The 11,754-nt window shown below is 47.4% G+C and overlaps 4 protein-coding genes across 4 annotated transcripts; 3 read left to right on the plus strand and 1 right to left on the minus strand.

Annotated features, from left to right (window-relative positions):
- Positions 1 to 686: 686 nt before the first annotated feature.
- N7487_000642 (HAD family hydrolase) lies at positions 687 to 1,505 on the plus strand (the record flags this gene model as incomplete). Its single annotated transcript, XM_056868390.1, has 2 exons — positions 687 to 695; positions 753 to 1,505. 2 exons carry the CDS (start codon positions 687 to 689, stop codon positions 1,503 to 1,505), a joined length of 762 nt encoding a protein of 253 aa, XP_056733174.1.
- A 557-nt stretch (positions 1,506 to 2,062) lies between these two features.
- N7487_000643 (MutT/nudix family protein) lies at positions 2,063 to 3,375 on the plus strand (the record flags this gene model as incomplete). The annotated part of the gene is made up of 4 exons (XM_056868391.1): positions 2,063 to 2,175; positions 2,304 to 2,396; positions 2,801 to 3,041; positions 3,137 to 3,375. Exons 1-4 carry the CDS (start codon positions 2,125 to 2,127, stop codon positions 3,373 to 3,375), a joined length of 624 nt encoding a protein of 207 aa, XP_056733175.1. The 5' UTR covers positions 2,063 to 2,124.
- Positions 3,376 to 3,472: 97 nt separating this feature from the next.
- On the minus strand, positions 3,473 to 4,569 carry N7487_000644 (putative NUDIX family hydrolase; the record flags this gene model as incomplete). Its single annotated transcript, XM_056868392.1, has 2 exons — positions 3,473 to 3,985; positions 4,150 to 4,569. 2 exons carry the CDS (start codon positions 4,567 to 4,569, stop codon positions 3,473 to 3,475), a joined length of 933 nt encoding a protein of 310 aa, XP_056733176.1.
- A 3,886-nt stretch (positions 4,570 to 8,455) lies between these two features.
- On the plus strand, positions 8,456 to 10,765 carry N7487_000645 (uncharacterized protein; the record flags this gene model as incomplete). Its single annotated transcript, XM_056868393.1, has 3 exons — positions 8,456 to 9,853; positions 9,911 to 10,546; positions 10,601 to 10,765. The coding sequence occupies 3 exons, from the start codon at positions 8,456 to 8,458 to the stop codon at positions 10,763 to 10,765; spliced, it is 2,199 nt and encodes a 732-aa protein (XP_056733177.1).
- Positions 10,766 to 11,754: the final 989 nt, after the last annotated feature.

Consider the following 11,754-nt stretch of genomic DNA (forward strand, 5'->3'; position numbering starts at 1 on the left):
AGTGCGGTCCAATTAAATGACCTATTTACAATCTAGAATCTTGTACACTATAGACATCAGGTGAGAAGGTTACTTGCATATAAAAAGTCACTTGAGTAGAGTGCCCATGAATAAAATCATGTCACGGGATGGTATATCAAGACTAATTTCAAATATCGAAGAGAAAACATCGAGGAGAATAAGCCGGTGAGAAAAAAAGAAAATGCGAGAAAACGCGAGAAACTGCGAGGTGAAACCATCGCACCTGCCCGGAGTAGAAAAAGTACACTAGGCTGTAACCAGACTAGCTCGATAGGTCTGTGCTTTTTTATTGGCTGAATACCTGACCATCTCCCCAGATTTGAGGTACTAGAAACCTGCTTTTACACAATAGAACAAGGCCAATTTGAGGTATCTGGTACTTCCTGCCCCACGTCAATGACCAGCCCCTCCCGTTCTGGCCCGGTTTCCCCTTGGAGATTGTGATCGCGGCGTCATTTCCTTTGGGGTCGGCTCTTGCCTTTGGACTTAAATACTCCAATCGCCTATTTCCTTGTTTTGCCCAGACATTCCTCTACTCTTCATTTTGACCTGCATTCACTCTCCTAGATCATACTAGATCAAATACTCTTCAAATATTACACTTCTACCCGCATTTCCCCATCTCAATAAACAAACATCCCGGACCTACGCTCCGTACCTTCATCATGACTAAGGTGCGAATATCATGGTGTCTCCAATAAGAACCTACCGACGCTAACCTGGACTTGCAGATCACGGAAATTTTCTTTGATTGCGATAACACTCTGGTCCTCTCAGAGGAGCTGGCCTTCGAGGCTTGCGCCGACCTGGCCAATGAGATTCTGGAGGCGAACAACATCCCTGATCGTTACACCGGCGAGCAGCTTATCAAAGACTTTGTCGGCCAGAACTTCCGCGGCATGATGGTCTCCCTACAGAAGAAGTACGACTTCCAGATCGATCCGGAGAAGTTGGAGGAATATGTCACGAAGGAAGAGGACAAGGTCATTGCCAAGTTGAACGCCAAGGCTAGGCCCTGTGTTGGTGCCACCGAGGAGTTGGAGAAGATTTACGCGGCGAAGAAGTACGATATTGCCGTTGTCTCGTCTTCCGCTTTGCGCCGCGTTCTCGCTTCTATCAGAAAGGTCGGTCAGGACAAGTACTTCGACGAGGACAAGGTCTTCAGCGCTGCCAGCTCTCTACCAAAACCCACCTCCAAGCCCGACCCCGCTATCTACCTGCATGCTCTCGAGAAGGTCGGCAAGACTGCTTCCGAGACCGTTGCCATCGAGGACAGCAAGTCTGGCGCCCTTTCGGCGGTTCGTGCTGGTATCCATGTTATCGCTTACGTTGGCAGCTACAATGGTGAAGAGACACAAAAGCAGATGGCCGCGGCCCTGACTGATCTTGGCGCAAAGACCGTCATGTACCATTGGTCTGAGTTTGAGGATCGTCTGAAGGATATCGAGAATGATGTCTCCGTTGATGTTCAGTCGAGCCTTTAAACGCACTCTGGCTAATGACGCTTGTACGCCCACGATTTTATGATAGCGAGCGTATGGTCGTTATGAAGCACTTTCTATTATTCTTTTTGGTTTTGTTTTACGCTACTCCGTGTAGCGTGGACTCTTGATTTCTCTTGACACTTTCTGTTAGCAAAAGATGATTCCATTTCTTTTGACACAAGAGTGAGAAGTCTTGCTCGAGACTGGACTGTGTCCGGTCATTGCTACTTTCTTCTTTGCCTGGTGCATTACTTTTTAGTATCTTCCGTCTTTGTATAGACAGGTTTCGATGCGCAATGATACAATTTAACAATACTTTGTCATGATTCGGTTCTAGTTTTTACTTCATATCCCGTAGGGTACATGTGCCATTCTTTTTCATCTTAAGAACGAATATAACATCGAAGACATCCATCAATATAAGACCGATAAGATAAGGGCCAACCCCACCATCACCCCGCCATCACCCCTCCCAAGGTCCCCCCATTGCCCTCGTTTGGATTGGTTGACGGTCTAGCAATATCAGTCTAGTCCTCCATTGGACGAATAATTTGTACACCATTATCGAAGCTCGGCTTGTTCCCACTTCTCCGATCTAAATCACTGCCAACCCGTGACAATGTCATCTCGCACGCAGGCCAAGTCGAAACTCATCTCGCGGGGACCATTGGTAAGTTACTCCAATCTCCCCGAGGGTCTATTCGGCAATAAACTTCCAGTCAACTGCGTGTAAAACGGAGTTGGGCCAACATTACCAAAACCGCGACGGTGCATGACTTGACGCGTTTTACCAAACAGGACCCCAATGAAGCCCGCTGGGCTCGAATGATCAAGACAACATACACTGACCCCCTGGGTGTCGAGCGAACATGGGAATCAGCTGAGCGCACGGTAAGACTCATTCCGCCCTATTATGTGCTTACCCCGTTATGCTGCGCTGTTGATCGATGTCCGGGGTATATGCATCACACCCGGCGCAAGTATCCAAGTGACACGCCCGCGGGACTGCCACGAGGGCCACCTACATGGGTAGCATAAGATCCAGCCTCAGCTATATCGGCAAATGGTGCTTAGCATTGGTGGGGCTCCCCGATCTCGGGAACCTCTGCTCTAGGTGGCTTAAACCCGGGCGTTGCCCGATCCCGTATCAACCGATACCACATGACCATTGGTTGCCTTGTCATGTGTATTGGATGCATTGGCCGATCTTCATTACCACAAATTTCGCGCAACCTTTCAGAGCCGCTGTTTTTTGAAATTTAAATTCGGATTTAATGCTAACCGCGTTTGCCTAGACCCGTCCTGCCGGTATTGATCTTGATGGCGTTGGGATTGTCGCTATTCTGAACAAAGATACTGGCTCAGAGCTCCTTCTGCAGAAGCAATACCGGCCCCCAATTGATGCAGTCGTTATTGAGGTTCCTGCGGGACTAATCGATGCAGGTGAGACGCCTGAGCAGTGTGCTGTTCGAGAACTCAAAGAGGAGACTGGTTACGTTGGTGTGGCGGAGCAGACTAGTCCAGTGATGTATAACGGTACGTAGGCAGTGACCGCCATCTTTACTTGCTTCCATCTGCGTATTTGACCTTTTCGGGTGTTGAACGCTGACAAACATCTATGACTTGATCAGACCCAGGACTTTGCAATACCAACCTGCATATGGTCCACGTCCGGGTTGATATGTCCCTTCCCGAGAACAAGAACCCAAAGCCTGAACTTGAGGATAACGAGTTCATCGAATGCTTTACTGTTCCATTGAACTCACTGTTTGACGAGATGAAGAAGCTTGAAAAAGAGGGTTATGCTATTGACGCCAGGGTTGGAACGCTAGCCGAAGGAATTGAGCTGGCGAAGAAATGGAGACTGTGAGCTAGGAATTGTGTCATATCTCACTGACATGTAGCACAGCCATACATTGATACAAGCAAACACCCTGGCATACCCATTTTGCACATGTTATTCCCACTCAAAGCAACCCATCCTGCTTTAATCCCTGATACAAAGCCCAAGCAGCCAAAGTCTTCCCATCCCTAAGCCCTTCCTTCCACAAATCCGCCAAAGGAACAACCTTGAGTGTAATCTTCTCCCCATGCTCCCGTAATCCCGTCAACTTCCCCTGTAACTCCTCAATCTCCTTCCGAGGCATAGATTTCAGGCACAAAAACAATGGAATAAACTCATCACTCCCGCCAGGAGACGGATACACAGCACTCTGTAGGCGCTCACCATAACCAGGTTCCTGCGCAGCCTGCAGCGCCAGCGAAGTCATATCAATCAAATCCTCCTGCTGGACACACAACCCGGTCTCCTCTTGGATCTCCTTCGCCGCCCCGCCAGCAAACGTTCCACTGTCATCAAGCATCCCAGCCGGGATCTCCGGGAAGGACAGCGAACCTGCTGGGATGCGGGGCTGGATGGTCAGGATAGCGCGCTTATCCTTCTCAGTTGGGGACGGTATATCATCCGGTTGGAGGATAAGCTATTCATGAAATTAGAAAACAAAACACATTTCTTTCTTTTAGTGGTGGGCCTGGGGCTGGGCCTGGGGCTGAGGCTAGGGCGTAATAAACATTTCTTTGCCTGGATGTATCTAGAAAACAAAAGGGGAAATCCCCTATCGTGTGGAAATAGACAATAACTTACCAACATGCCGAGACTGCCCCCCCGCAGAAATACGCTACCGGGCAAAGTCTCACCCTGGGCATTGGATACCTCCGCTTTCAATTTGATGAAGCCTAGTCGACCGCCACCGAAGCGGTCGACGGCTTGGATGTCGATTTTGCGCAGTACATATGGGTCACTGTGGAACTCGTGCGAGGGGTGTTCTTGTCGCGCTAGGGATTGCTGGAGGGTTGTTATCCAGACCTTGAAGGCTGGAAATGAAAGTAAATCATTTTGGCTTAGATCCGGGATGCTATTCACATGGAGATTTGAATTGGGGATTGTGAATGTTGACATATTGGCTGTTTTTGCTTTTGCTTTTGTGATGCTGATGATTGGTCTGCAAGTGGGGATCGGCTGTGTTGGTTTCAAGTGTCGCGCGGCAAGGCGGAGGGAGTTCATTAATTCAGGTTGGGTGAGACTTTAAAGCCTCTCCATTGAGATGTTTTACGGTGGGAAACTTGGTTTGTTACAGCATACGACATACTTTGGGCACAGCTGTTTTCAAATGTTGCTTCTATGACGTCGTTCAGTCTTGGTCTCACCCCTTTTCATGAAAACACTAAATATATATTTTAGATATCGTATAGCTCAAGCACTTCTTTTCAGTAATTATTAATTCTGCTCTTGTGGAATTAATTGCTGTTTCAAATTTGTCATGGAATTCATCATAGAGTCCAGCCCGTTCACAACTTTGGAGCTATCAGTCTCGAAATATATAGTTCCACCTTTTATTAGAAACAGTAACTAGCGTATAGCTTTGTCTACAACTGGTTTCAACGATTGGTTTCAGAGGTTAACTATATAAGAATATACTCAAAGCTGCTATTGGCCACATCTCATCTTCTGTATTGTGCATTTATCCCAAGTCTACGACCCGTCGAACAGTACTCCGTATTCTGTACTTGGACCTATAACATTGGCCTTTTAACCCTTTAGGAAGCCATCCCTCCACCAACGATCTCATTGGTCATCAAAATAAACTTTCTCAAGAGGTTGCAGCTGCAGCTGTATCTTAATGCCGATGGGGCTGGCAGCCTCGCAGATGAATTCATACGTACCGCACAAAGATTTATGATTTATCTCAATGGCGGGTAGAGTCATTCCTACTTTGTACAAAATTAGATAAAAGCCTATATACTATGCAATTTTTTTGTCCTTCTTTTTCGTGGGTTTCCATGTTCTTCATATGCGCTCAGATATCTCGGGCTCCGATGAGGGGTGAGAATATGCATGTCACACGAGTCCCGTTAGGCTCTTCTAAAGACAGACCTACAAGTGGTTAGAAAATTATCTCAGCTGACAGAGCAGCAAATGCATGTTAATAGCGGTCAACTGCCTACAGCTACATAGCTGCCTAGGGTGAAGTTGCTGATAGGGCCATAGTACCGACTATTTATGTTCCCAGCCAGTCCCTCAATCCCAAAACCAGACACGTGTTAATATTGTATCTGCCTTGAATTGCTTATCCCGAAGAAAAGCAAAATGACTACTCCGTAGAGACGACTGAAGTTGGTATAGTGCGACCCCCACCCCGGGCGGAGCTTAGAGGAAGCCTAGTTCCAATAAATCCTGTTAATAGTAACGTTACATGAAGTTGCCTCACACTCCAAAATGACATCCATTATCCTCAAGACAAAGCAATGAAAATCATATGAAGGTAAACTAGGCCGAGAGCCGAGACCATTGGAATCATTGCCTAATCAAGTAAACTCCATACAAATGCACAATACAAGCTCACCAATGGCATATACTTTGTAGCCGAGCACAACCCCCCTTTTCCATGCAATCTAAGCATTCGAGTCCTTCGAGCTCTAGAAGTCATTTCGAAGTTTGCCCACGTAGCTTTCACCCGGGCAAAATGTGCCCATCTTCCCCGCTTTCGTAAGACGCTAGAGCCCGACGCACATTCCATGCAAGCTTATTACACTAACATATGAAATATCGGAAACCAACTAGGTATACGGAGTATACACCGCAGACTGCATGTTCTGTACTCCGTACTGCCAGGGCAGTTCTCATCCAGGGGTGTGACAAACAGACATTTACCCGGGTGATGGTAAGTGCGCCCACTTATGTATTTCCTGCCTGCTTCCTTCCGTGTGGCTTACAATAATCACATCATCACTCCCTTGCAGCAGTTGCATTTTAAGTTGCTTCTCGGGAAGGGAGGTAGAACCAACGGGGCTAGATCCCTTTGTTTTGGGTTAAGTGGAGGGCGTATGGAGTACAAGTTTGCCTCGGTGCAACTTGCGACCCAGATTGGTATTGGGTGGCGCAGGGTTGGACAACAAGTTGTTTTGTTATATTGGAATATATGTATCTTATATGTATCTTATTGGATATTGAATAGAACTGAAACTGACTACTCCGTACATTATATGCAGTACTATTGGTTTCATAGGGCCCCTTAAAACACCCGGACGCTCTAATCATTACGGGCGCTTAGGTGATAGGCTCAGGCAGCCCTCTAGGGCTGCCTAAGATTTCTGATAGAAAGTGCACTACCACCATCCTGCCAAGCCGCCTGTTTTAGTTTTAATGGATGTAAAAGTATTGGGTTTAGGGAGATTTTAAACGACAAGGTAACTGATGTTGGGTATTTCAATTGTAGCCTTCACAACGGAGTATCTTGGCTCAGGTTATCCACATTCGTGTTAGGCCCACCACATAGTAACTTTCTAAGTTTAGAAATAGGTATTACTTTGTCTGAAATTAGGTATAGATGGAGATAGATGGGGAATACTAGGTAGCAGTATAACCCCTAGCCATAGCTCCAACCCCATCAAAGTCAAGTTATCACCTGGGCGTTTTGACAGTTCAACAAGGCCATGTGGTCCAACGCTCGTGGACATCCCGTTAGCAATCATACATCAGCCCATTTGCCAGTCTGTTGCATGATGACCTCTTACCGGCATTCAAGGAACCCCATTTACTGGTGATTTAATACCGAGTCCGCTAATAATGGTGTGAGGGCAATATAATTATCCCCTGCACGCCCAATAATACCTTGAAAGACCGCCGATTTGATCAAGAATTGCCTCGTTTTAGGGTGAACCGAAGAGGAAAAGCGGTAATCTTCACTTCGAAGTGGATGCGGAAACGAGAGCGAAGGAGCGCAAGACCCGGGGTCATCCTAGTGCCCAGGTGGGCCAGCTGGGAGAAAAACAAAGGCTCTTTGGCCAAAAACGCCATGATCCCTCAGGCTTGGCCAAAAAGAACCGGTGTGGTTTAAATTCAGTGATAGTAGCCAAAAGAGCGGTGACAGAGAAACCAATGCCCCAGCGCTGCAAGGGCAAACGAGGTCACTCGTTAACCCGAAGACTTTCCCAAATCATTAGAGGCGATGCATGTCACATCAGGGTTTGGGAGACAATTGGGACGCTGTTGGGCAATGACGGAGTAGACTTGAATTCTACCACCGTTGGGGTAAGGCTGTCAAATGATTGAGGGATCAGCCGTTTCAAACAAGACATATTTCTTCAATCTCTTGCAGATCATATTGAGATTATAGCAAGTCCTGCATAGGAAAAAAAGTGAGGCGGAGTATATAAATCTTGGGGGAGCTCGGGGCGGCTATTGTCTCTCTCTTGTCTCTTGACAGGCGCGGTTACGAAATATAAAAAAAAATAAAAATTGACTTGGCATCAGGGGGTATGGAATCCTTCAAGATGTTCGAACGTTCCACAGTTGCATGAAATATCGGAGAAAAGGGGGAAGGGGACGAAAGCGATAGAAATATCAAAACAAAAAAGGCAACCGGGGGGTACTGCGTATGGTAAATACATAAATACAATACTGTAAGTTACAAAACAGATCGGCACGAAGAATCACCCAGCCGGTTGCCCACACGGATGCCTTGGACTTGGATTTTTTGCATTGTTCTTCCCACCTCTTACCTAGTCGATGTAATATAGACTATTTAAAGGTCCCCCTCTTCTATATCTTTACCCAATCTCCATGACAACATGGAGGATTGGGCTCTCGTTTTTTCTTACCGGGTGCGTTGGCCACTCCGAAGGCTCGAATGATAAGCTAATTCTCCCTAGATGACTGAAATGGGCGACAAGCCAATGTGCCGTAAGGAGGCCATACTGACTAGGCGAAATGTTTGCAGTCTGTTAGATGGCAAAACAAGGCCCTCAGATAGACTTGTCCGTAGCGACGTGTCACATAGGTATATTGCAACCTTCCAACCTTGGAAGCTTCTGTTGCTTACATATCTTTTGACTGTTCACATAGGCGATCTATGAAAAGGTTATTGCCAGAAGAACCCATATCTGAATCGATGGGTACCCATGGCCGTTGCTCGGCCGCCTCGCCAATATCCAGTGTTCGACCAAAGTCTACTAGCGTCCTAGCAGATGATCGCACTATGGACCCGCCTAGTAGCCCCGGCATGAGAGTGATGAGAAGCCCCGCTTGCACCAGTGTAGGCCACGTTGGCAAATCTCGCCGCCTGGACAGCTTCCGGGCCTCTCGGGAGCCTCGGCGGTTATCGGGATCGGCTTCTCAGCAGCTAAAATCTAGCGTGCCTCAATGTATAGATGAACCCCCAGCAGATCCAAAAATTGAGACCAGTGCACTCAGGCAGGAAGAGGGATTACAGCTAGCTCAAGGCTCTACGACACGTCCAGAATTGCAAAGATCATATCCAACACCCATTGTTGTGCACAGCCAAAATGCTGTTGGGGTTCAGAATATCCCCCATGTCACGCAGCCGAAAATGGAAACGCAAGAATCTTGGGAGACGCGAAATGATCAAGTAATAAATCAAGGTCAAAATCAAAATGGGGAGACAGTGGAGGAAGGTGCAATCACTCAGGAAGCAAAGCCTCATGAAATGTTCAGGCAACTGGAGACCCACACCATCAGTGAGGAGCAACTGATCAATGAGGTGCGGGGGATTTATACCGGACTTGTCATGGTGGAAAAGAAGTGCATCGAACTCGACAGGCAACAGGCGCAATCAAAGGACGAACTGTCACAAGATCAGTGGCAAAAATTCGTCTTGTTGCACCGAACACTACTCTATGAGCATCATGACTTCTTTCTCGCCTCCCAGCATCCGTCGGCTGGTCCTGTTCTTAAAGAATTGGCTCAGAAGTACGCGATGCCGGCGCGTATGTGGCGATACGGAGTGCATTCATTCTTAGAGCTGTTGCGCCACAAACTTCCTCAATCGATGGAGTATATGCTCGACTTCATCTACCTCTCATATTCAATGATAACGTTGCTGCTAGAAAGCGTGCCATATTTTAAAGAGACTTGGATCGAGTGTCTGGGTGACTTAGCACGGTACCGAATGGCCGTGGAAGAATTCGATAAGAAGGACCGTGAACTCTGGGCAGGGGTTTCGAGGTATTGGTATAACCAAGACGCAGAGAGAAGTCCGGAAAACGGCCGTATCCAGCATCATCTTGCTATTTTGGCGCGTCCGGATGTTCTCCAGCAGTTTTTTCACTACACGAAAGCATTGATCAGTGTTCGCGCATTCCCTAATGCTCTCGATAGCATGGTCCAGCTAGTCACTCCTCTTATGAATCTGCCGGTTCAGGAGGGAAGTCAGAGTTTGATTACTTCGTTCGTGACTACTCACGGTGCGCTTTTCATGCAAGCTCCGGTTGAGGATTTCGTTTCTCGGGCGAATCTGTTTCTTTCTACTCTGCGTAAGGAGATTGGTCGGGTATGCCGACATGGGCAGCAAGGTGTGCATGGGCAGCAATGTGTACATGGGCAACAGGGTGTGCAACTTACGTCTTGCAATATCTCCGCAATATTTCAATATGGGAGTAAATATGGAGTGATGGAAAAGGATTTTATATTGAAATTGCGCAGTCCTACGGCAGAAGATCGCCTGACGGCTATGAAGTGGGCATCTAGTGCACCTAGTGCCCCGAATGCATCAATCCATGCCACATACAGTGATCTTTCGTCCCAGCTTACGTTCCGGGCAAGCTCTCTCGCATTTCACACATTGATCGTCATGTTAGGCCAAATCGGTGATCCCAACATATACCCGAGTGTGCATATCTCTATGGCATTTGTGTGGTGCCTCACACTCAACCCAGCTGCTATACAACGACTAGAACCACTGGTTCCGTGGTCGCGACTCGCGAATTATCTGAACACCTTGTTCCGTCCCGATACGATCATTGCAAAGATCGAAGACGAATCATTCCCGCTTCTTGACGAGTCAAGTACACATCAGCTACCGGAGGACTTTTTAATCAGAGGACAGGCATGGAGCCGGCTTTACTACCCAGGAGATTTCTTCGAGGGGGCTCCTACAGAAGACGACAGGCCATCAATAGAAGAACGCTCAACAGTGATTCCTAGGGAACATCGATGTCTTTGGTTGGGGGTGCGGATTGCAACTGTCTGTTAGCCCTCATGTCCCTAAAAGCATATTTAAAACTGACCATCTAACTAGTTCACCCGCTGGATGACATACGACCAAACGCGACGATTCACACCCACCCGATTAGCAGATGAATTCGCGCCAATGGCAGAATCCCCCGCTTACCTGTATGGCAATCCCTACTCACTAGGAACTGATATATCAACATCCTCCGATCAGGAGATGCAGGAAGTTTGAAAACGGGGTTGGGTGACTTCCGGCTCTGTTGCGGGTTCCGTTATGGCGTAGGCTGTGCGTCTTGGCGGTGATCATTTAGGGGCTGGTGGAATCCTGGGGTTGTCTTTTTTTTTTTTTTCTTGTTCGCATTAGTGCTCCAGCCTTTTTGAGCACGGATCATCCCTTTGGACACTTTCCGTACACGAAGCCAGAGAGTGGATCCTTTTATTCTGTTATTACCAAGCCGGAAATTAATGAGTCGGCCACAACTACACGACAGATATCAGATTGCCCTCCGGACCCACCCTGGATGGCCTGCCTCTGTCTGGACCACTCTCCGAGGACTGAACCGGTTGGGGTCTCCAAGGATTCTCGCATCTATTGCCATTGATATATGGAAAGGTCCCCTATCCCAGGATGCCCTCGCTTCTGTTCGTCCGGCTCCATAATACTTGGGAACGTTCACAGGCCTTGCTGATCAGTTTCCAGGCATTGCGCTACGCTTTTCCACCGTGGTTGGACTTGCCATGTTGTAAGCCAAGACTCCTGCTTCAATCGCTTTCTGGTCTCGGATTATTGCGTACTCCTTCTATCCAGGAGGGGTACGTTCAGAACTGTTAGAAAGAAGTCGTTCTTGACTTCTCGGTGTGTTGTTTTGTACTTACTGGTTGGGTGAAGGAGTCTTGCTAGAATATCAGAGGATACAAGACTAGGGAGGCAAAGTGGTAGGAAGAAGAAAAATCGAGACGATAACAGAAGGAAAGTGTTTGAATGAAACTATGGAAATATTGAACTTTGAGTGTCAGACCTCCGTGGTCCTGTTTCACTTAGCCAATTCTCTTACTATCCTTTGCTAGAGGCAATTCTCTAGCTTTGACAATTGAAGATCACTCTGAGGGAGTCGCGCCATTTGATGGAGCAAGAATCAGCTCTTGTATGCGACCATGTTCACTCCAAGAGCTGACCGATCTATGTGATCTGAGGTTAAACGCGTATAGACAGGCGTATAC

The sequence above is a fragment of the Penicillium crustosum genome (assembly GCF_028827405.1).
Source record: "Penicillium crustosum strain IBT 35664 chromosome Unknown utg000001l_segment0_segment0, whole genome shotgun sequence".
NCBI lineage: Eukaryota > Fungi > Ascomycota > Eurotiomycetes > Eurotiales > Aspergillaceae > Penicillium > Penicillium crustosum.